At 48.6% G+C, this 24,414-nt stretch overlaps 1 protein-coding gene across 12 annotated transcripts; it reads right to left on the reverse strand.

The window, feature by feature from the left end:
• Nucleotides 1-409: 409 nt before the first annotated feature.
• Nucleotides 410-24,388, reverse strand: BCL6 (BCL6 transcription repressor). Of its 12 annotated transcripts, XM_078350121.1 has the most exons (11): nt 19,229-24,129; nt 16,163-18,157; nt 13,395-13,433; nt 12,375-12,545; nt 10,556-10,777; nt 7,931-8,902; nt 7,237-7,421; nt 5,634-5,801; nt 4,422-4,552; nt 4,172-4,309; nt 410-1,605 (listed from the first exon to the last, which is right to left on the reverse strand). In XM_078350121.1, the coding sequence occupies exons 4-11, from the start codon at nt 12,533-12,535 to the stop codon at nt 1,462-1,464; spliced, it is 2,121 nt and encodes a 706-aa protein (XP_078206247.1). In that variant the 5' UTR covers nt 12,536-12,545; nt 13,395-13,433; nt 16,163-18,157; nt 19,229-24,129; the 3' UTR covers nt 410-1,461. The 12 variants fall into 12 exon arrangements, with proteins under 12 accessions (XP_078206247.1, XP_035130620.1, XP_078206250.1 ...); XM_035274729.3 differs by lacking the exons at nt 16,163-18,157; nt 19,229-24,129 and adding an exon at nt 24,278-24,388; XM_078350124.1 differs by lacking the exons at nt 16,163-18,157; nt 19,229-24,129 and adding an exon at nt 24,278-24,388 and having other exon boundaries at nt 12,375-12,630.
• Between the last annotated feature and the right edge of the window lie 26 nt (nt 24,389-24,414).

The raw sequence follows: 24,414 nt of genomic DNA on the forward strand, positions 1-24,414 counted from the left end.
TGAAAGAAAGAAAGAACGAAACAAAGAAAGAGAGAGAGAAAGGGAGGGAGGGAGGGAGGAAGGAGGGAAGGAGGGAAGGAAGGAGGAGAGGAGGGAAGGAAGGAGGGAGGAAAAAGAAAGAAAGCTTAACTTAGAGCTGAGTGGGCAGTCCTTCCAAAATCTCCCACCTGAGCTCTTCAGAAACAGGGCCTGGAGGCCACAGTTCCTCTGATGCTGGGATCCAAATGTGCGTCCATGCCAAGGTACCAGGAACAAGTCCTAGCCTCATCTCAAATGACACTCCTTTCTGAAAATGCAGCAGCCAGCAGCCCCTCCCCTCCAAGAGCACTTCCCACTAGGTTAGGAGCTGAGGGCGCCAGCCCCAGGCCGGGCCCCATTCCCACACAAGAAAAGCCCTCCAGACCAAGCCAGCTTGACTTTTCAACATTTTATTCTTATATTTGTACAGCTATATTTTACAACGCAGTAATGCAGTTTAGACACAGCCAAACCCTGTCTCCGGAGTAGTTATAACACAAGCATGACGCAGAATGGGATGAGACAGACGTTCCCAAAGAGAGTTTAGTTAGTAACAACTTCAAGTCCCTGTGTCTGCCTACGCTTCAAAAAGGGATGGCGCACGCTCGCCCACCATTGAAAACTTCCATGAAAAAAGGCACCGTGAGGACACGTTGTACAGGTATATACAAACTGAAAACTAGAACAAAATTACACGTTTTTCCTTCTGCGGGTTTTTTTGTTCTTTTTTTTTTTAATACACACTTTGTAAATTGTAAACCTTCACTTGCAAAAAAATACAAATACACTGAGGCATTTTAGACAAAATATTTTCTTACTTATACAGATGCAATACTTAAAATATTCTCTTAAGTGCTCTTTCTCAATAAAGATTCTCAGATCCGTGTCTGCCTGCAGATACAAAATCGAGCCTTTAACGCAGTTTTATATTTTTAATATATCTTTTTTAGGTTTATATATATTTATTTTATATATATATATATATTTATATATTTACAACTCTGCCATATATTCCTTCACCTTTGGTTAAAAAAATTAAAGCCCTCTCTTTTATAACATACCGAAGTCTTGTCTTTTAAAAGAATGCACATTTACATACAAAAGAAACATCTGTTCCCACGAAACATATACATTCCTCATTTTGCATACTCCCCGCTTTGACATAGAAAATGATTTTGCTTTTTGCTGACGTGGTTCACCTTACACATAGGAGAAGAAGCAATATTATTTTCTTAATGTTGTATGGCAGTGGGGGAGGGGGAGCTGCTGTGACTCCCAATCCCCCAGGCCCCGACCCCCACCACCCCCCAACCCCAGCTATGATTTGCACTAGTGGATGAAAGAGGCACTACATCATGGGATGAACATTGTAAAGTGTTACAGTATCCTTTGGGTAGATTCTGAGAAGGGGCTGGAGAGGAAAAAGCATCAACACTCCATGCTTCAGCAGGCTTTGGGGAGCTCCGGAGGCAGGTCTGTGGCCGACACGCGGTATTGCACCTTGGTGTTGGTGATGGCGCCATGCTTCTGGCGCAAGTGAAGTCGCAGCTGGCTTTTGTGACGGAAATGCAGGTTACACTTCTCACACTGCAGGGACAGCAGAGACAAACCTTAGCTGTCATCAACCCAAGAAACGTGTCATTGCTCAAAGACCCAGAGAGGAAGATTTTTCCCTGCAAGGGACTGGGGCAGCTCTTGACTCTCAAAGAGGAGGTTATGAACCCATATGAATCCCGGCTTCTGCCAGCAGATAAGCTAGCATCCTGCGAATGTCCGTTCCGTGCTTTCCCAAGGGTTGTTTCTGCTTCTCCCTTGCTAGAGACGTCCTTCCCTGCCTTGACTTCACAAGTTCAAGTCTTATCCAAAAACGGTTAGATACAAACTCCTCTCATTATTAAGGCATTTCTGAATCTTTCAAGGATGAAAATAATCCCTCTTTCCTTTGAACCTTTGTAAGATTTCTGGCTTTGCCACCCAGCCCTCCGTGTGCATGGATCCTTCTTAAGTGAGTAACACTTTGAGGGCAGTGGCTAATTTTCTCTAAACTTTATAATCTTCCTCGTGTCTAACAGAATATGCCTCTTAGTCAAATTATGCAATGAATCTGAACACATCTGGACAAATGGACTAGGCCAATCTGAATTCATGGAAATTCCAGAGTCTAGAGTATACTTTTAAATGCAGTTATATGCTTTCCTAGGGCATATATCTTAGATAACTAAACATTAGCAAGTGCAGCTATTTCTTGATTTAATTCAATGAAGCATTTTAGTTTAGATAAAAGTTAATTAAATAAAATGAATGACTAAATGTAATGGGGTAATTTAGATGAGATCTTGAATGAGAAAGGACATTCTTAGATAAAAACAAAGAAAATGTAAATAAAGTATGAACTTTAGCTTATAATTATGTATCAGTATTGGTTCATTAGCTGTGACAAATGTATTGAACTAATGTAAGATGTTAACAATAGGGTAAAATAGGTGCATGTAGGAGCCTTTTGTACAATCTCTGCAACCTTTCTATAAATCTAAAACTATTCTAAAATAAAAAGTGTAATGAAATATGTTCAGGTAGAGTAAATGTTTTGAAGCAACAATGGAAATAGATTAAGAAAAATTAAAAATGAGCAGAGCCCTGTGTAAAATCTCTGGTCATGGGAGACACAGGGTCCACTGCTTCTGTGCCATTCACCGCTGTGTGTCCCAAGCATGTCATTTCTCTCTCTGGGCCTTGGGTCTCCCTTCTGAATGGCCTGGGTCAATAACCACTGAAAAGTCATTCTCAACTCTGCTATCCCATGCATCATCCAGCAAATCATTATTATCACAGATATTTACTGTACAGTTAGCATGTGCAGGCACTATCCTCAACACTTCAGTCGTTGGTTAATACTGCAACTCCATGAGGTAGATATCACTATCAAACTCATTTTACAGGGTAGGAAGTTAAGCTACTAAGAGGATAATGAATTTGCCCAGGAACAAACAGCAAGTAAGAAGATACTCACTCACTGCTAGATATACAAGTGAACAAAAATAACCATGTCTTGCAGGTTAACCTCTGGCAGGTAGGTTAGCCATTCATTGATTCATCCTTGTTCCCATCACCACCTAGAAGGACGTCATCAACTCCCCAGAGCAACCATAGGCAACGTGTACACAAATGAGCAGGCCTATGTTTCAGTAACCTTTTACTTAGAGACACTGAAATTTCAATTTCATATAATTTGCATATGGCACAAAATATTCTTTTACTTTTGCGAAAAAACATTCCTAGTTCATGGAATGTTCAAACATTGGCACACAGGCTGTAGCTGCCGAGACCCCACCCTAGAGCACTACAATCCCTGTCCACACTGTCGTGCTGCACACGGGCCACCTCCTCTTTCTTAACATGACTTTTTCTATGTTTGTTTGTTTTTTTTTCTGAGACAGAGTTTCGTTCTCGTCTCCCAGGCTGGAGTGCAATGGCGTGATCTCGATTCACTGCATCCTCCACCTCCCATTCCAGTGATTCTCCTCCCTCAGCCTCCTGAGTAGCTGCGACTACAGGCATCCGCCACCATGCCCAGCTAATTTTTGTATTTTTAGTAGAGACGGGGTTTCACCATGTTGGTCAGTCTGGTCTTGAACTCCTGACCTCGTGATCCACCTGCCTCGGCTTCCCAAAGCACTGGGATTACAGGCGTGAGCCACCACACCCACCCCATTAATTAATATAACATTCTTCTTGTTCTCCTCCTCCTCCTAAGACTGTTCCTTCTCAAACACCTTAGCTCATCTTAAATGTGCATCTAACCCAGTATAGAGTGTCCAGCAGGCACTCAGTAAGTATTTGTGAAATGAATGAATCAATCTATGTGGAATGAATCAAATCTATGTGTCCATAGTCTAGACTCCTCCCCTCAGGCCCAGATCTCCTATTCTAATACCCCCCATTTTAAAGATGAGTCCCCTTAAGGCTTGGGCCAAGGTCGAGCAAGGTGTCTGACCATCAGGCTCAGATGTAGGTCTTCCAACTATGAGCACAGTGGTTGGCCCATTGTGTGCTTGAGACTGGAGCCAACAGTTCCACTGCCTGCCTGCTCCACCTCCTTACCCGCCCTCCCCATCCCCACAGGCTAGAGAGAGGCCGCAAGAGGCTTACGTACATGGTAAGGTTTCTCTCCTGTGTGGATTCGCAGGTGGCTCTTCAGAGTCTGAAGGTGCCGGAAGCGGGTGCCACAGATTTCACAGGGATAGGGTTTCTCGCCAGTGTGGATGAGCACATGGGCACGGAGGTGGGCCACCTGAACGAAGAGGAACACATGAGAGGGCTTCTGGGGTGGAGTGCAAGCCTCTGGGCACCCCCTCATCAGCACACACGGACTGAGCAGGCCTTTCCCAGGCCACTCTGCTCACCTGTACAAATCTGGCTCCACAGGTTTCGCATTTGTAGGGCTTCTCTCCAGAGTGAATTCGAGTGTGGGTTTTCAGGTTGGCTGGCCGGTTGAACTGGGCCCCACAGATGTTGCAACGATAGGGTTTCTCACCTATTACCAAGAAAAAGGGAAAAAGGAAACCCATATTCAATAAGGGAGGTCTCCACAGTCCCTGGCTCCTGGATTTCTAAGCAGACTGCTCCTCCCTGAGGTCACTCATGTTTTCCTTTCCCTTAGGGAATGTCAGAGAGAGAATCCAGGGGCCTGCCCCCACGCCTGCCAGCTCTGTTTCACACACACCTGCATATCTTGCAGAGGACCAGAGCCAGGAAACAAGTGGTGGCATGGAGTAGCAACAATGCCAGCTGTGGGACAGGGGAGGGGGAGGTTCCAGGAAGCCTGGGCTTTAGGACCAGCTTTGTCATTAGGATTATCTGCCTGTGGGACATGGACAAGTCACTCTCCTTCTCTGGGCCTCAGTTTCCCTCTCTGGAACCTGAGGGGCTACTTTAGATTACCTGGGAAGGCTCTTCTAGCTCTTCACTTGGATAAGACAGATTCGCTCATCAACTCATTCACCAGGGAGACACAATCAGGCTGCTCTAGTTTCTCTCTTTTAGAACAAACATTTTTCCACTTGTGGCAACTATAGCTGGATTCCATTTGCAAGAGGCAGGGGGCTTGGGTCTGAGTAGATGCTCAGGCAGAGGAAACCAATAGAATGGCCGGACCTTCCTTCATGGAAAGTTTCTGGATAATGGGGCCACATACAGTACTAAGGGAGTAAATTTTAAACAACAATCAGGCCAGGAGAAGCTATCTGTAATGGAAGGTGAGCTAATAAGGAACAAGTCATTTGAAAAAATCAAGAGGCCTTCAGTTTTTTTCTGACTTTAAAAAGTCGAATCCGTTTGCCTCTCCGAGACTTAGTCTCCTCACCTGTGAAATGAGATTAACACTTCTGACCTCAGCAAAGGCAGGAATGCAGGATAGAGCATCTCAGAGGAAAGACAGAGGGTACAGGGAGTGAATAAGTCAAGTCCCTAAGCAAAAAGAAGACAAGGTCGGGCCCCTCGTTCAGGCCAAGATGGGGCCTGCTCCCTGCCTCGCCCCACTCGGCTTTCTCTAGGATCCTCTCCGTGTCCTGCTCCAATGACTGTGGAGAGGTCGGTCATGTGGGGCAGGCCCATACCGGTGTGGACGGTCTTGTGGCTGGCGAGGTTGCCCTTGTAGCGGAAGGAGGCCTGGCAGCGGTCACACTTGTAGGGTTTGTCACTGTGGGTCTGCAGCGTGTGCCTCTTGAGTGAGGCCTCCTCAGAGAAGCGGCAGTCACACTCATTGCAGAAGAAGGCCCCGTTCTCTGTTGGAGGGTGGGAGGGGGACACCAAAGTCAGCAGGAGGAAGGGAGGTAGGGCTCTCAGGCCTCCGTCCTCTGTAGCTATCCCCTGTGCCAAACTGAACCCCCAGCCCCTCACTCACCCGCCCGACATTCATGAGAGCTTGGAGCAAAGGATCTGTGGGGACTTTATTGTTCTTAGCATTTAGTCTTAGCCAGAGAAGGGAGAAAGGAGATGGACTGAATTAAGGTACAGAAGGGAAGCTCAAACACATAGGTACTCAGAGGGCCTACACCAGTTTGAGGAAAGCACAACAGAGATTCTTTCCCCAAGAGCTCTGAGAATTGACTATTAAAAATAAGTGTTCAGTTTTATTTACACTTATACACGGAAGCCCTCAGGCAAGGCTCCACCTCCCAGCCTCTCTCTGTATCTGTGTCTTCAAAGTCAGATAATAAATCCCTGTCCCGCCTATCTGACAGGAGGCGACTACGTTACACAAAATAAAACAGAGCATTCTAGGAGTGTAACATATAGGTCAAATTCAATTCTACTGAAGGAGGAATTCACGATGAACACTCTGTGGTCACCCTTGCACCTATCTGGATCTCATGTCTCCCAAATCCTCCCGTGAGATTGGGAGACCAAAGTCGATGGTGGAAGTGGAAACAGAGGCCCAGAGAAAAGGAACTGGAGTGCAGAGCAAAGGCAAAATGGCCACGGGGCAGGAGGGGACAGTCCTCACTCTCCCACCTAGGGGTCCATGACCCTGTACCAAATCTCTTGGTATAAGTAGCTAATTATTTTTTTCATTTGTTGTAATGATTTGAAAATGACAAGTCATGGTGATTTAACTCTGATTAGGTACTACCGGGCTCTATTCCTGTAGCCAGAGATGGGTGAATAACTAGCATTTTTTTGTCTAGTGAAAACTGGGGATGCCAATCACCGACTATCCAGAAATGCCAATTTGGTAATTTGCTTCAACTCTTTTAACTCGGCTAACATTACTGAGTTCCTACTCCGTGCTAGAGACTTACTACCACCTGTGGGGGATACAAGAATGGATCGGATGCTTCTCCTTATAGAATACACAGCCTGGTGGGAAAATAACATGTACACGGGTCAGTCCCAGTAGTTTTGGTATTGAGGAATGGAGAAGGCTCTGGGCATTACAGCCAGCCCCACAAACGACTTTTGCTGGAATAAACCTGAATTCTGTGTGATAAATCTTGATACCCCAGGTGAACTGTAATACCCCATTCCTTGCTCTGGTTAGCCGAGCTCCCTAAGAAGCGAAGCGTGGGATGAACGGCTGGTGACTGTGAGTGCCAGTGGACGTCCAGTTGGGGACTGCTCCAATCAGAGATAACAGCGTAAGTAAAGTGGAGCACAACACCCATGGAGCAGAGGGGTCTTCCTTCTCCCTGACAAGGGGCAGAAGGGAAAGGGACGCACCACAGCTGGAATCTGAGTACTCAGACTGGGTCTCTCCCATCTCCTCGGGAAACGTGGGTCCGGCGGTGTGCAGGCACATCTCCGCATGCTGTGGGGACTGAGAGCCACAGGACGCGCACTTCGGTGGGTGCATATAGAGCGGTGAGTGGCTCTCACTGCTGCTGCGGGGAGAGCCTGTCAGGGACCTGTGGGGCAGGAGTAAAGACAGCTTCAGCACCTGGGGCAGGGCCCCAAGACCACCCTCTCCTCCCTGTGTTTATGCAAGCCCAGAGGCAGCAGCTGGGCTGACTACTCAGGCTCTGAGACCCCAGAGTTGTTCTCGAGCTTATCTGCAAACAGCCTCTATAGAAAGGGTCAAACTGGCCAGGGTCAAACTGAGCCAGAGCTACCCCGCAGCCCACAACCTCTCTCAATCAAGGGTAGCAGGATGGTCTCCGCCACATCAAGATCACAGGAAGTGCCTGTGATATTGACAGAATGCTATTATCTCTCTTGCTATGAAAAAATATACACTACTTAAGTGTCATTTACTTCCTTACTTAGACTAACTCAGTCAATAGGTACTGATTCCACACCTCTAATAGGCTCAGCAATTCAGACAAGAAAAGAACAAACCCCTGCATCCATCAGAAGAAATGATGCAGAACCCTGCCCAGGTAACCCCTGACCTCACACCAACTGTCCCTGAAATCACCTGTTAACGATGTTATTGAGCCGGCTGGCTTGTGGGATGGTGGAATCCTCCCCGTTGGCACTGAGCTTGGTTGGGGACTGGAGGTCAAGGTTCTCAGGCTCCATGGGTGGCTGGCAGGCAGGCGGGGCAGTGTAGGCTCGTGGGGAAAGGCGGCCCAGCTCAGCCTGCTCTGGCCCCTCTGGTTTGGCATTCTGGTTGAGGCTGTTGAGCACGATGAACTTGTATTTCTTCCAGTTGCAGGCTTTGGGGTCAGTGGGGCTCTTGGCTGGAGGGGAGCCAGAGGCCTGGAGGATGCAGGCATTCTTACTGCTGCAGGACTCTGTAGGCGAGTTGGGCTGGCAGTCAGATTTCTGGGGGCTCTGAGGACTCACCAGACCCTTCCGGTTCAGGGGCGCATTGGGGGGCTCAAAACGCAGGGCAATCTCATCTTCTGAGGAGGGTCTCTCTTCTTCTTTGCTGGCCTTGTCACAGGGGAAGTAGGGGGCGTTCCGGGCTGAGGGGGCAGCAGGCTTGGGCCCCTCAGCCACACCGTAGTGCATATCACTTCGTGCCTCTTCTGGGACTGTTTCCTTGGGCGAATAGATATTGCCGTGGCACATGCCAGGGGACACCTCCAAGGCTGGCCGGCTGTACTCACCAGGGACTGGCCTGGCACTGTCGCATGGGAGGGCCCGCTCCTTGGGGAAGGAGTTGGCCACAGGCATGCGGACATCTCGAAGCTCCTCATCAGAGAAGAGGAAGCTGCTGACAGGGAGGGGGCTATACATAGAGTAAGAGGCTGGCTGTGTGGACAGGCCACTGTACAGGCTGGGGGCAAAGGCTCTGCTCTCACACCCAGGGGCACTCCTCAGCGGCAGGCTGTTCTCCACCACCTCACGACCCCGATAGGCCATAATGTCTTGGGGCATCAGCATCCGGCTGTTGAGGAACTCTTCACGGGGAGGCTTGATGGCAGGAACCATCTCTGCTTCACTGTGGGAGGAAAAAGGAGAAAAGACAATGGCCCCAAATCAGAACTGTTAAACAGATGACCTTCCAGGGAACCTTATATAACCACATCTGTGCTTGAATTAGCTGGACATAGGGGACGTGGTTCCAGAGCAGGGAAACAGAATTACAACCCATCTATGCTAGAAGCCTGAAAATCCAGCCTACGATTGGGAAAACTGAGGCCCAGAGAAGGGCAGTGAGTTCCCGGCACGATCTGTGCCTCATTAGACATGATCTTCTATGTTTAAAGCACATATCTATGCATGTGTGTGAATCTATAGCCCTTCCTATGGTATAAAATTTTATGGCTCACATAAAACTTTCAAAGCTCTTATCTCATTTCGCCCTTGCAAAATCCTGAACGGAAGGAAAGGCAGTGATTATTGTCTCCATTTTACACCCAGGGAAACAGGAAAAGAAGAATTTATACCATGTTGGTATGACCCTTTTGGAGACTCATACAAATGAGTAACCTGAAGAAAAAACTTGCCCCACATGCTGATGAAAGTTTGCGACAGAAAACGGGCAGCAAATGCCAATGCAAGAACAGCCAGACCTGGTTTGCAAACCCGGCTGTGTCACTTAGCAGCTAGGTGACCTGGAGCAAGTTACTTAGCCATTCTAAGCCCAAGGCCTGACCCACTGAAAGTGCTTGTAAATGACAGCAATGATGATCTTGCCACCATTATCACCCACAGGAGACGAAGAGCTCTAGCTGTATACACCTGAAGGGACATTATGTGGGCAAAATAAACAGGCCAGCTCACCATGACACAGCTAATGGAGCTAGAACCAATCAGAAGGTTAAAGAGAAGCCAATTCTAACTGTCCAAGGCATGCTGTGTGGTTCCTGGAACACTGAGTTCCTGGCTCCTGAAGGTTTTCAAACACAGCCTGGAAAGCCCTTCTGTTTGAGCGAGGATTCAGTCACCCTAGCATGGCTGGATCCAGTGGTTCTGAAGAAGTTAAGCTCTGAGTCTCTGTTCCAGTTAGCGAAGCTCTTCACTTCTTTGGATCTCAAGTTCCTCATCTTTAAATGAAGGTCATGTCTTACCAACCCTTAGGTAGGAGGTTAAACTCAGGGAACTCCACTCAATTCAATAATGTCCTGCCTAGTAGGAGCAGCGTGACGTAAAAGGTAAGCAAGATAGCCCCATAACCTGAGCAGCCCACAGTCTAGTAGGGAACGAAGGCACATATGTAAATAGTTATAACAGAAGAAGGAGAACTAAAATACATATGCAAATATTAACAGAGAGGGAAAGCTTAAAGCCCAGGCCAAACGCTTCGCAACACAGAGGAACAGCTTGAGGGAGGAAAACTGGTAATCAGAAAACCTTTCATGGAAGGGCTGAAATCCAAGATTGGCTCTGCAAGATGGGTAGGAAGAGAGGATGTATTAAGTGAATGGAAGAAAGCAAGATGTGGTAAAGCACAGGACATCTCTGTATAGCCACAGGAGTTAAGTCTGCCTGGGACACCAGAGTTAAGAAGAGCGTAAGTGTGCAACGAGTGGAAATGGGGCTTGCAGCACATCACAGAGGACTGTTCTTTATGTGTGCATGAATTATCAAAGGTCTCTGATCAAGGACTGTCTCTGCCATCTCCGAGGCGTCTACCCAGGTGCTAACTCACCTGGCCTTGATGAACTTCCGGCAAGTATCCACAACATGCTCCATCTGCAGGTACATAGCTGTGGCCATTACAGCCATGATGTTGCCCTCCCGCAAATTGAGTCGAGACGTGTACATAAAGTCCAGGAGGATGCAGAACCCCTCGGGGTTGATCTCAGGGTCTAAATTGATCACACTAAGGTTGCATTTCAACTGGTCTGTGAAGATGCTGTAGAACAGGCCACTGTAAAACAAACACATGTCCCACTACAGCAGACGTATGGAATGTGTGATCCATTACAGTCAGCACTGACACTCAGCCCCTCTCCCCTGGGCCTACCTCCAGAACTTCCACGGTAATTAATAATAGCTGCTATTTATGGAGAGCTCACCAAATGTTAGGGAGTCATGAAGCACCTTACGCACATGATCCTTTGCTCCTTACAACCCTGCAAGATAAGTACTATCATTCTCTGCCTTTACAACTGGAGGAACGAAGATCAGAGCGGGTAAGTGAATATTCTTAAAGTCACAGGGCCTGTTTTCCTTTTAGTCTTAACTATATGGATTACCAGAGTTAAATTTAGCACTCATTTGCAGTAACTATTCTTAGTCTATCCTTGGCATAAGCATTCAAGCATTCCCTCTTGTTCTATTGCACTTATACTTATTTTTTTTTATTCTATTTTTTTTTGTTTTTAGAATTTAGGTATGAATGACAAAGAAATAAAAATATGCCTTTATCTATGCTCTACTGCTTTTATCAAAGTCCATAGATTAACAGAGAGTCAATTATTCCTAGAAGACCCAAGCCAAACCCCAAGCAATGCCTCCAGGTGCCACGCTGTCTGGTGGTGGAAAGAGGACTCAGTTGTAAACGAGAATGCTGGGCTACCATTCTTGGTTCTCAATTCTACTATTTCTGAGTGGGTTGCCAGAAGTGAGCCAGGCTTCCCTCAAGTAGCTATGCAACTTTTGGTAAGACACTTGGCTCTGCATCTTGCTTTACTCTTCTTCAAAGTAGGAGGAACAATCACGTCTACCTTATAGTGTTGTGCAAGAATGAAAATGCAAAGGATATAGAATGATGCCTGTCGTGGTAAGCATCTAAACGTCATCTATTACTTTTACATCTCTATAAACCTCTGTTATTTCCACTATTAAAAAGCAGGTGCTTACAGTGAACATTGGATATGTTATCAAGCAGCAACAGAAATCCCTGATTCTATGTCACTTCCCCTCCCTGTGCTTTCTTTTTACCATCTACAGAATGAAGGCAATAGCGCCATGCATGACACTGAAGGCTCCTGGGAAGATCCAGGGAGATGACATCATGTAATACAAAATTGCTTTGAAAACTTAAAATACTTGATAAACATGAAGAATCAGCTAGTTCACTCTTATTCTTACATATACTCTGAACACCCATGGAAATTCAGTTGTGGCACAAAATAAATACATTTATAGCATAAAAGAGCAAAATATTTCAAATTAACTTGCTTAAGCTACTTAAAGATGAAAGTTCATTTGAAATCTTTTGTCATTTTTTCACTTGGTTAACTGAAGTTACTCTCCACGTCTGCCCCAAACACATCCTTTCTTGGGGCGGTATACGATTTTTCTCCCACTATTCCTACAGAATATGCCTCTTTCTTTTCTAAAAGTGTATTCATTCATTCACTCCTTGGGAGCCTACCCTGCCAGGCCATGGTGCTGAGATCTGGAGACGAAGAGAGACATCGTCCCAGATGCAGTAAAAGGCCTACATGTTTCACATTGCTCGGCTGCCAGCACCATCACCCTACTTTGACTCACCCCCCCTTTCCTTTCAGACCCCTCACCTGCAGGCCATGAGGACTGTTTTATGGGCTCTAAACTGCTCACGGCTCACAACAATGACAACATCAGTCAAGATGTCTCGACTCCGGAGACGATTCAGGTTGAGAAGAACGTCACTGGCATGGCGGGTGAACTGGATACAGCTGTCAGCCGGCGAGGCCATTTTGTCTTCACTTGAAAAAAGAGGCCAAAATCCTGTTAGTCCTCCAGAACCTGTTTCCTGCTTGCCACGGGTATCAGAGTAGGTGGCTCAGCCTGCTGAGGTACAGAGTGCAACTCAGGTCCCTTGTGTTTGATCTCTGAACAGTTCATACCCCAAGTGTGGCCATTATTCTTCACAGTTGTAAAATGGGGAGAATAACTTTTATCCAACAACTTGGGATAGAAAGCTCTTTAGGGGAAAAGCAAAGGGAATGAATATTTGCGGAGTGTTTTTCCCACATACCAAAGATTCTGGCAAGCACTGAGAGGCAGTGAGTATGCTGAGATGGAGAGATGGAGAGACCAGGTGCTTTCAGATTATCAGGCTACACTTGTCTTTTGCTAGCTGTGGGACTTGAAGCAGGTCGTTTACTCATTTTTGGCTTTGGTTTCCCCAAATGGAAGTAATAATACCTATTTGGTTACAAAAATCAGAAATACATTCCTCGTTCATAGTAGGTTCCCAAAACTCACAGCTATTCTTGTACGTATCTCATTTCATTATCTCAGTCACCATTGGTCAATCCACCATCAGGCTTTAGAGTTGCCTGACTTTCGTACCTCGAGGAGCTAGCATATCATTGCTGAATAGGAGCTGGCTGAATTAGTTTGTACAAAAAAATGGTAAGAGAGTGACTGATCACACAAACGTTAAGACAGTCTAATAGAGAGGTGAAGGGGTGAGGACTAGGAGTGATGTGGAGGGAGCTGGTCATCCTTGTCTCGTATAACGAACAGTGGCAAAGTTCACCAAACACACGCGTTGGCATAAAGAAACAGGTCGTCCCAACAATTTAAAGCATATAATTTGATTTGCTTACCCAATGCCTTGCTTCACAGTCCAAAATTTTGCTTAAAACCTGCAGAGAAGAAAGCAAACAGGAATTGATTTAACGAATGTAAGATTGTCCACTACGGTCTTATTTTAGGACATACACACTTAGTTTTGCTTTGATACTTGCAGCTTGCCAGCTGCTGTGGTTTTACCACAAGCTAACAAACGTTTTCCAGCTCTGCTCTTACGGAAACGACAGGCACCCGAAGCTATGAGATAATAATGTTTCTATCCTGAGTACTAGGAGTACAATCACATACATTAATTACTTATCCATCCATCCATACGTACATGTATTTCCTGCTTCAAAGAAAAAAATTTATACCATCCAAAGGCCACTTGAGTTTAAGGGAAAGAAAAATAAGAAAAGTAGTTCTGTCAACATGAATGATAATGATCCATCCGTGGCCTGAATATACTAGACGCCATTCAAAACCGGCTAAAATATTATCTTTCAAGTCTTAGGATGATTTCACAAGGATGATAGGGACAATATCTTTATCCTTATTTCACTGGCGATGAAACTGAGACTTAGGGGTTCACGTGGCTTGCTCAAGACAAACAGCTAGGCAGTATTTCCTGCCTCTCTGAAACATTAAGAGTGGATATAGGCTCTGGAGAATACAACCTGAGATGTCATGTCTATATATTCCTTGAAAACCTTTGTCTTCTTTTTCAAAGTTTACTCTCCCTGCCCTACTGGGTCTAAGACCAGACAGAGTGCTATTGCTTCCAAGTCTGTGCTTCTCCCTGCTGGTAAAAGACTTAACTACGTGATTTAGCTGAGAACTGGCCAGGGAGCACTAAACCTTAAAGAGATTTAATGAAATGTGTACCTCTTCCAAACTGGCTTCTCTAAAACACAATCATTAAAAGCACAGGTGTAAGACTCTCATTTACAATCAAATGTGGGCTGAAAAACAAAACAATATTTGAACTGTCTTTCCCCCTTTAAAAAAAAAGTAGAACCTTTTAGAGCTATTTTCCGGGTAAAGGGGCCCGAGGCCAGCAAGGTCATGTTGGGCCATGTAGATGGTTAGTGGCCCGGCCCTAGGTCTTCTGGCTCAAATTCCTGTCCCCTTTCCAAATCAGCCTACGTGCTGTAGAACATGCAAGACAGCACCCTGATGTGGGTGAATCTCATTTTTAAGTTCCTTCCCCCACACAAACACTTTGCCCCATTCCAGGCTGCTGAGTCTTACCAAATGAGCACTCTAAAATGAGAGGTTTCCTTGAGTCTGTAACCAAACACTCTGACATTTCTCTGTGGTCCCAAGTGCCACTCAATCCCATCGACTCCAAAGTTAGTGTGTGCATGTGAGCAAGTGGGGGACTGGAGGGAAGGAAGTGGGGAAGGGAGAGGACAGAAAAAGACAGAAGAATCCATCTCCTCCTCTCCCCATCCCAACTCAAGATAGGCAAAGAGAGATATACTAACTCAGTCTTAACCAAACTTCAAGGATTTTCTCCTTTGCAAAAGAAAGCTGAAGACACATGGGAGGTTTACTTATAAACTTGCCTCTCTTCCCTCATGGAAGGGATCCTCAAACACTTCTGGAATACCTAGGCTGTTCTTTAACCAGCTTCAACCACCAGCTCGCTTGTGGATTTCCAGGCGCAGGCTTCTGGAACCACAGGAAGCCCAGATTTGCCATTTCACCATGACAAGTGGCAATGACTCACTCCAGATGCAGAATGAAACAAACAAACACAGTTTCCCAGTGTCCACTGTCAGCTGGGACTTGGGCTTTTCACCTTAAGCCTCTGCCTGACCAAAAGCAAAGATACACACACAAGGCACAGGTCCTTATCAAGCTCACTCCTTCGTAAGCCAGCCCTTCTTAAGAGGCCCTCCCCCCAACTCCTGAGCCTGTGGGTTGAGTGTGGGCAATGCTGTCACCACCCCCACCCTAGATGCCGCAGGTGTGAAAGTACCACCAGCATTTAGTTTGCTTTTGTACACAGCTCTTAGTCCTTTCCCACCCCTCACGATTGCATCTTATCCTTCTAACAGCCCTGATTTATCAGGGAGGGAACTGAAGCTCCAGGTGAGAAGCCTTGCCCAAGATCTCAAAACCAAATTTCCAGCAAATCCTGGACAGGTCACATCTTCTAGATTCAGCCATGCCACCAATGCCGCACACAAGACTACCCACAAAAACAATCTCCGAGGAAAAGCAGGGCTGTCAGTGAGAAACTGACAACTGCTGTCCCCAGACCCGGACTTCCCATCCCAATGTCCCCGCACCCCCGCGGGCTCAGTAACCACCACAGGAGAGCTGGATGTTTTCTCCTCCCTTCTTCCCTTTAGCTCCTTTGGAGCTTTCCTTGTGCATATCCAACTAGGCTCCTTGAGAAGGCAGATCCTTTAAAAGAGCTTTCCACTCAAGACGAAAACAGGAACCGAAAATAAAAAAGCAAAGAGAGAAGACAGCAGCAGACGCGAGAGAGAGAGAGAGAGAGAGAGAGAGAGAGAGAGAGGAGAGAGGGAGAGAGAGAGAGAGAGAGAGAGAGAGAGAGAGAGAGAGAGAGAGAGATGGAGAGAAAGAGAGGAAATGAGAGAAGAGCCAGAGGCGAGGTTAAGAGACAGACAGCTAGCCAATACAAAAGACCCCATCCTTTTCCTCCCTCCTCCCCATGGGCTGGCACCAGGCAGCCCCATTTTCTCCTTCACACACAAGAGCACAAACAGGAGCCCTGCGGGTCGGGGCAAGCCTGGGCAGACCTCACTACCCCACCCCGACGACGCCGTACCTGTCTTCCAGGGACTGCCCGACCCTGGGCGATCCACCTCCAAGCCCCCCCCCGCAAGGCGAGACGGAGGCTTTGTGGGATGACTGTGGCGGCCCTTAATTTAGTTACATTCAAATAAAACTTTTCGTGCACCTCAGTAGCTAACATTGTGTGTATGCCTTTTTTTTTTTTTTTTTTTTTTTTTTTCCTGTTATGCCGTCAAGGCAGCAGGCAATGAGGGGAATGGCACAGCCCTCTCATTCCCGGAACGTAGTCAATCTCGGCTCTGCGGATTTCACAGAACATGCTCTGCCTATCGCCGGCTCCAACGAGAAGTAACTTTCCAGGAAGCTGCCGGGCCCTGCAGCCGCCAGGATCGCTGCCTGCGCTGCGCTGGCCGCCGGGGATTCACCCGGGGAGGCGGGGCCGCCGGGGAAGGCTCGCGGGGAATACAGCACACTTTCCCCTAAATCCCTCGTCTGCACCGAGTCCAGGGCTCTCAGAGTTCACCTAGTCCAACCTCTCACCCACAACAATTTATCAACGGGGAAGGTCAGTTAGTAGCAGAGCTGGGACTAGAACCCAGGAGTTGGAATCCAATCCGAGGCTCATATCGTGACTTTAAGTTGCCCGATTCCGAAGTTTATTTGCTTTTTTTCCTCTTTTTGCCTTCCATTTTCCCTCGCCCCCCTTCTTTTAGGGGGATGTTTGGGCGAGACTTCAAGGTCAAAAAGATGGAGTCCCGAGGGCTGAGGGTCTCCATCAAAGGTGCCCCAGCCAAGGTTGGAGTAAAACTAAACCGAAAGCCCCTTCCGCCTACGTTGGCAAGCACGGGAACCCAGCTCCACTTGGTTTCAGCCCAGAGTCTTTAGAAAAGGAGCCGCCAGGCCGTAAGGATTTCCGAATCCGATTTTCCCGAAGCTGTAGAGATCCGGCTTGGACTCGGCAGAGACCCGGCCCCGACCCCTGCGCGCGCACTGGCGCTCTCCACGCTTGCTTCATCTTCCCGCGGCCCTCCCGGGAATTATAACCCCGGGGTGCCCTGTCCTAATTGCTCTCGGTAGCAGGCTCCGGGGTGCGCTTTTGGGGGTCAGGGGACAGCGAAAGACTCAGCAACCAAGGCCGCAGTCAGGTCCTAAAACTAGCCAGTGGCGCCACACTGTGCCGCTCAGCCCTTCTGCGGCAGCGGAAAGGTCAGAGTCGGTCCGCAAAGGCTGAGCCTCTTTGGCCTCAAAATTCTACATTGAGGCCTTCTCACCCCTTCGCCTGGGGAAATAAAGGTGAAAGAGAAGGTTGGGTTTTAATATGGGGTAGGGATGAGAATCTGGGAAGTTAAGCTTAAGGAAGTGCGTTTATTAGCAATTGGGAGTCCCGTGGTTCCGGGAGCTCAAACCTAAGGTAAACCTAAGTGTTTTTACCGCTGCCTAACACTAGAGAGAGCCCTCCATCAAGGTTTGAAACCGTCCAACCCTTTCTCGCCCCTCCCCTCCTTCCCATTGACCTAGTTTGGCCACAGCCTCCTGATTTGGAGAATGCCTTCCGCCCTTCCCCCTGCCTCTCCAGCCAGGCCGGCTGTTGGATTATTGGTAATCTAATAACTCCAATAACTCGCTGAAAAATCCAAAGGGGAATTTGAAAGTGTAAAGCACTGTTTAGGGACAAGGACAAGGAATTTTAATAAGGCTGAAGCTGCCGGAGTGAACCCCGCATCAGGGGCCCTGCGGTGGGGCTCCCGGTCTCCGCAGAGTCTCTGCACGGCCGTAGACACCACCGTGGTCCGGCGGCAGAGGGTGAGGTCAGACCGCTGAGTTGTTTTTACTCTTAGGGGAAAACACTCTTCGCCCTCTTGTCTGGGGGACGGGAGGGTGCGGGAGGCGACAGTGGATAGAAGCCAATTTGATAACACGATGGCCTCGGCAGCCGCTTTAGGTAACCGAGGTGTCCGGGAACACGATGTCCTGACTTTCATTTCTATCACGTTTCCTGCCAACAGCGCTCTTACAAGCCTGCAAGCTTCTAGGAAATGCAATAAAACAGAAGGATGTGTTTTATCATCAAGATCTGAAGAGGAGTTGCAGAAGGGACGCTCCCCATACGCTCAGCTCAAGACAGCCTTCCAGAAGGGCTCGAAGACAATGCCAGCAAATCACGTCCCGGGGCAGAGATCCCTGGGCCATCCTGGCTGGATTGGGCTCAGCTTTTGGAGAAAAAAAAAAAAAAAGGCTGGCGGGGGAGGGGAGAGGCATGATCTCCTCAAGCAAACAATGCCTTTAAAAATCCGATCTGGAAAGAAGTCAGCCAAGGTCCTTATTCACGTTAATGAAGATGGAAGGCACTAACTGTCCTTGGAAAGCGATGAGTCAAACTTGACCGCGCTTCAAACACGTTCCCAGATTCGTTTCCAGCCCGAACAGAGGCGCGTTTCTCCGACGCGGCCTCTGACGGCTCCCGCAGTGGGAGAGGCTGAACTCGATCCCCGCGGACCAGGGCAGGGGAGACGGCGCCGTCTCCCGCTGCAGAGCGCGCCGGCCGCCGCTAGGGGCCGCCAGCCTGCGGACGAGCGTTTGCCATCTTAAGTCACGAGCTCGGAAAAAGAAAACTTTACGGAGGAGCTATTGTGGCACAGATTCTGGCCAGTCCGCATGACCCCCGCCCCCTCACACACACATACCCGGTTTCTCGCCAGGCTACCATGCAAGGGATGGAAGGAAGGGGAAAAGAGCGCTTTCAGAATCGAGGCTCGTCCCTGCAAGTCTTTGGCCCAGGCCTTCGCCCCCCTGTCTAACACGCGAACCCCCGAGCTCTGAGACCCCCACCCCTCAGCACCATCTGGGCTTTTCCTGTCTATTACCGAAAATCTTAAGCCATATGGTCTTTAAAAAAAAAATTCCTCCAAAACTGCTGGGGAACGGTTTCCAATGAGCACTGGCAAATAAGGTGTCCTAAGAGGTTTAACTCCTGATTCTGGCCGCCGCTCCTTTCTCATAGATACTTCAAAGGAGCTGAGATAAACCCACCTTTTACTTTCGGACACGGGCATGAAATTCAGAAGCTTAAAATCTGGTCCTGGTTAAGTCACTAACTCACCATTAACAAGCCTCCTCGTCGGGCCTGTTTCCGCAACTGTTGGAAAAAAAGAAAAAAAAAAAAGAGTTGTACGTCCCAAAGCCCCTGAGCTCCTAGAGCGCATCCTCCCACTACCGAGTCCTGAGAAGGGCCGCGGGGACAGGAAGATGGTGTGTTCGAAGCGGGTTATTTGTGGTTTCTTTTAGTGAAAATAGATGCTCGTCGCTGAGTGACTGTGGACTGGGCGAGCAGCGAGGTCTTTCTGATTTTCATCCCTCTTGTCAAACAAAACTTTGGAGGTCGTAGGCCATGCCCACTGAAGGGTGCCTTCCTAGCATCTGGTACGACCGGCCGCCCGCCCGGGAGGTGGCACCGCGAGCCCGCCGCCCCTGGCCGCGAACTCGATCTCAGCCCACCGCTAGGTGGCAGGCCAGCCCGTCCGAGAATCGCCGCGCTGCCGCAGCTTCCACTCCGATCCCTACCCGCCCCGCTTTATTTTCTGTCTGGTGGCGGCGAGGGTGGGGGTGGGATTGCCTCTAAAAGCAAAGCTGGAAAACATTTAATTTAGTGGATGTCATTCCGTTCTTCCCGACGCTCCCGCCTGTAGCAACCACAACGCGGGCATCCGGAGCGGGTTTCATGTACTATAAGTTGATTTTTTTTTTTTCCCCCGGAAAAGCTTTATGTACTGGAAAGGGAAAGTAGGTGCACTTGTCTTCAAAAGGTAGAATAGCACTCGATGGCATCGGCAGAGATTCTTGCCAAACACTGGTCTTCCAGCAAAGAAAGTCGGGAATAAACTCCTGATCGTCTCGGAGGAAGGGGGCACTGGGGGCCGAGGGCGGGGTCCCCACTCAGGCTCACGGCTCCGGGCAAAGCGGGGAAGTTCTGGGGAGTTGGGTGTGGGCTTTTGGTGAAGCTGAGGGTCTCGGAGTAGACATCGGGAGGGTTGGGAGGAGCCGCTCCTGGCCTCCACACCGGCCTGGTTTGCCACTGCGCTGCACCCTCGCTGTGCTGGCAGCGGCGGTCCCACTTGTTGCGCAGTGCTGGAAAGCGGCACGCGCCATTCCATGTTGACTCACAGAGGGCTGCAGACCAGCCTGCCACTGCTCCACGCCATCCACAAACCTCCTCAACACACCCCTACACACACGCCCTACCACCGCCGGCAAAACTACAGCACTTCCAGCCACTCTGATGTTTTACACCAAAACATCCCGCACGGTCTCGGCATCAGGCAGGCAGCAGAATTCAGATGCCCGGAGAAGTCATTCCGAGGGGAAGGGCGGGCTACCTCCGCCTGGAGAACTCTTCTACTTACAGTCAACCAGGCACCCTCCCCGCCCCCAAATATATATACATATATCAGAACCACGTTGCCTATTATAACACCATCCTAGTCGGAAAGCAACATTTTTCTTCCGTACTTGATAAACTGCAAAGTCCTTTTTTTTTTCAATTAGTTTTATCTCCCTTATTTTTTCTTTTTTAAATCTCTGGGGGGGAAATAATGCTTCATCAGGTCACTTCCCAATATTTCCCCAAAATCGACTTTTGCCAATAGTTTCACCTACCGAGGGGTGGCGCTGCCGCACCGCCTCCTCTCAATCTCTAAGTTTTTCACAACAAAGTGGGTTGTGAGTGTGACTACCCTGCGGGGGATAGAGGGAAGGAAGGGTTTTGACATCTATCCATGGCTACCATTTACTCAACCAATAACTGGAACTCTTCAAGGGCTCAGCAAACGACAACTTAAGAATCTAGAGTCCCATCCCTGTCCACCAAACCCAGAATAAATTAGTCTTTTCAAGAAAGCATTGGGATAACACCCTTCAAAACTGAAAAGAAGAGGAAAGGGATAATTGGAGAATTCCCACTTTTCCTGACTTTCTCCCTCCAGTCGCCTAGTTTTGATGAACAGCATCTAGGCTTCTTGTCACTATCAACAGATCCTTAAAACTAGCCAATACTTCAGCTTCTAGTATTGGAAAGTCTTCCAAATAGGATACTGGAAACTTCTATTTATGAACTTGGGGTGGGGGTGGGGTGTTATTTCCCATCTACAGGTTTCTATTTTGGCCCGAAGACTCAACTGCAGTCATTAGAGTAAAGGAATGCCCATCTCCTGATACTTATTCGCCATTTCCTCTTTCCCCAGAGACAAATATCTTTTTCTCGTTTAAAAAAAGTATATATTTTAAAGCAATAATGTGATTTCATCTCTCTCCTTTGAGTTCGTGTTTGCTACCTCCAGGAATAGCGTGTGGACTAGGGCCAGATGAACTTCAACTTGGGCTGCAGATTTACGAGGTTCTGTTCCAGTGCCAAAGGCTCTTGGTAGTAAATAGTGAGCAAAATAGATACCTGTCTCCTGATGGATCCTGCCGCCCCTCTTTTTTTTTTTTAAGTTATTTATTAAAACCACACACACCTTGCAAAGAAAAAGGGAAACTGGCAGTCTGTGTAGAGGAAGCCCGTGGCATTGCTCAGAGCCACAAACTGTATTTCTAAACAGCCCTTTCCCTGGTTCCCTCTCTCCTGCCCCACTTTTTTTTTTAATCCAGACTGTAAAAAACACAGCTACTGAGACTCACTTTACTTTAAAACGAAGAAGAAGAAGAAGAAGAAGAAAGAGAAGAAGAAGAAGAGGAGGAGGAGGAGGAGGAGGAGGAGGAGGAGGAGGAGGAGGAGGAGAAAAAGTAAAGCGTTACAAGACTTTCCTCCTGGAAACTATAAACTGATTGAAAAAAAATCCATAAAAGATTAAATCCTGGCGGGTTGTGGGGTGGCGGGTGATGGGAAGGTGGGAGGGGAGTGGAGATTGGCTCGCTGAGGTGGTCAGGGGCCCTGTAACAGCTTGGGACTTTCAGCACCTGGTTTGGGGTCATTTATCTGCTCAACTGTCAGGACCCCCCACCCCCAAAACCCAGCCACCAACTCAACCATCCCGGGAGGGAACACAACACAGAGGGTCTTTTTTCTTTTTTTTTCTTAAATCGGTTTGGTTGTGTTTTTGTTTTCCATGGGGGAGCTTTAAAACTCATTATTGCAACACTAGTTCCATTTTTCGCCAGGGTTCCAATAACACGGCATCATAAAGGCAACGCAACCCACAGTTCTCAAGACATTTACCACGGTCACTACATCCGGCAGTGGGGTGGCCCCTAGCTCCTGCTGCCCCCCCGCTTCTCCCCGCCCGCCCCCGGAGCTCAGCCGATTTCTGAGGCTCCAACTCTGCCCACTCCCTCCCCGGGCCGCCGCCGCCGCCGCCTTCCCCCATTCTTACTCCCTCGAGGAGAGCCACAGGTTGCAAATCCAACCAACCTCGCAATCTATTTTTTGCAAAATCACTCACAAAGATCTTCCTTTCGCGCCCGCGCCCGCGCCCGCTCCTCCCGCGCTGGGTCCCCCCCAGCCAGAGCCACAAAGTGCCCTTCTCTCCTCCCGAGTCTCGCACAGAAGGAACGCGGGCTGGGGCTCGGTTCGTCTTTCTCCTCGCCCAGGGTAGGGACCGCGGGAATCTGACGCCCGGCGTCCACTACGCTTAGGCCCGCAGTTCCTTTTTTTACAAAGCTCGCACCATGGGAAAATAAAATAAAATTTAGGAAAGGGAGGGAACAGCCATTGGGAGCCAACACAGAGTCACGCAGAGCCCAAAATACAAACACCGCGGCGGCCAGAAATCCCGCCACCTTTCTCGTTCTCCCGGGCCGTCCTGTCGAGGCGCCCTGAGTCCCCCCGCACGCCGAAAGGCACCGCAGGTGCAATGCGCACCCCTTTCCCACCCACCCCAAGAAGCCCTGTCCCGCCATCAGCCTCTCTCTCCTCGGGATGAGCAGGGAGAGCGCGCGGAGCTTCCCGACTCCCTCGACTACAACCAAGAAAGAATAATTTTCAAAGTGTTCAACACCCCCGCCCCCAAGCTCCCCAAAACACAGGGGCAGGGGACACCAAAACACTCGTCTCTCGTTAGGAAGATCAAGGCTCTGAAAGGAAATAGTAGACACGATACTTCATCTCATCTGGATTTATGACCAAAAACAAAAACAAAAACCCGAGGAGTTCGCTTGCATTTTTTCCTTCCAAATCTCGGTTCGGCTCGAAGGCAGGGAATCTAAAGGACCGAGGCCGGTGGAAGAGAGCCAGCGGGGCGAGCGAGCGGGCAGCCTCCCTTTTCGCCTCCCGGAGTTACCCAGAAGGACAGGGGAAGGGAAGGAAGAAGCGGCGAGGAAAAAGAGGAGGGAGGGAAGGCGAGGCCAGGAGCGAGGGAGCAAGAAAAGCAGTTTGCAAGCGAGAAAAGAGGGAAAAAACACAGCCGCACGAATCCAGAGAGAGCACAAGCCGTACGCAAGCAGCAGCAGAAAGAGCGAGAGCGCGAGCGCGCGTCCTCTCCGCGGTCCGGGGCCAGACAGCCCCCAGACCTGCCCGAATCGCCCCCCAAGCACTGTCTCGTCCTCTCTGCTCCGGCCGCCCCCTAGTTCCCCTCCTTCCTCTCCTCCACCTCCTTTCCAAAAACCAAAACAGCACAAGGGAGGGTGGCAAAAGCCTCCCCAAACCGGCCGATTCACTCAAAGACAACAATAATAATAATAAATACATTTTTAAAAATCTACATCCTAGAGTGGGAGAGACGTGGGACTAATCTTCGGCATTTATTTTAACACCTGACAGCTAGAATAAATAAATATATACATTTATATCAATAGATACACATAGAAAACTTGGAGCCAAAGCATTTGGCAAGAGCGGAAAAAAAAAGAATTAAAAGGTAAAATAATGATCATGAGCAGCGGCGGCGGCAGCGGCAACAGCGGCGGCGGCGGCAGCAGCAGCAGCAGCGGCGGCAGCAACAGCAATAATCACCTGGTGTCCGGCCTTTCCTAGAAACTTCTTGCATCACCACTTCTAAGAACCCCAGTTCTAAGAATCAACAGAGCTCAATTCTCGGAATTTGAGCTTCGGACTTTACCACTGCTACGCGGCAGGGGAGGACTTGGTGTCAGCTCGCCGAGATTTTTGCTTCCCCTGGCCGATAAAAAGCCCTCAAAGCCACAAGATTTTTTCACTGGCCTGCATATTTCGAGGTCCTCATCAGCAGAGCGTCTCGGATTTGGAGGTTCTGGTTCGAGGCTGGAGGGGTTTGAATATGGCTCTCCCTCCTCGGACCCGTGACGATGGTCTGGCCTGCTCCGCCACCGTCACGTGGG

Source organism: Callithrix jacchus, chromosome 15, assembly GCF_049354715.1.
Source record: "Callithrix jacchus isolate 240 chromosome 15, calJac240_pri, whole genome shotgun sequence".
Taxonomy (NCBI): domain Eukaryota; kingdom Metazoa; phylum Chordata; class Mammalia; order Primates; family Cebidae; genus Callithrix; species Callithrix jacchus.

Coding starts and splice junctions, on each gene's coding strand:
- BCL6 (XM_035274729.3), bottom strand. CDS start 12,535: ATGGCCTCGCCGGCTGACAGCTGTATCCAGTTCACCCGCCATGCCAGT. Junction 8,903..10,555: donor CGGAAGTTCATCAAGGCCAG/GTGAGTTAGCAC, acceptor TTCCTCCCACAG/TGAAGCAGAGATGGTTCCTG. Junction 1,606..4,171: donor CAGGAGAGAAACCTTACCAT/GTACGTAAGCCT, acceptor CTGTCCCTGCAG/TGTGAGAAGTGTAACCTGCA.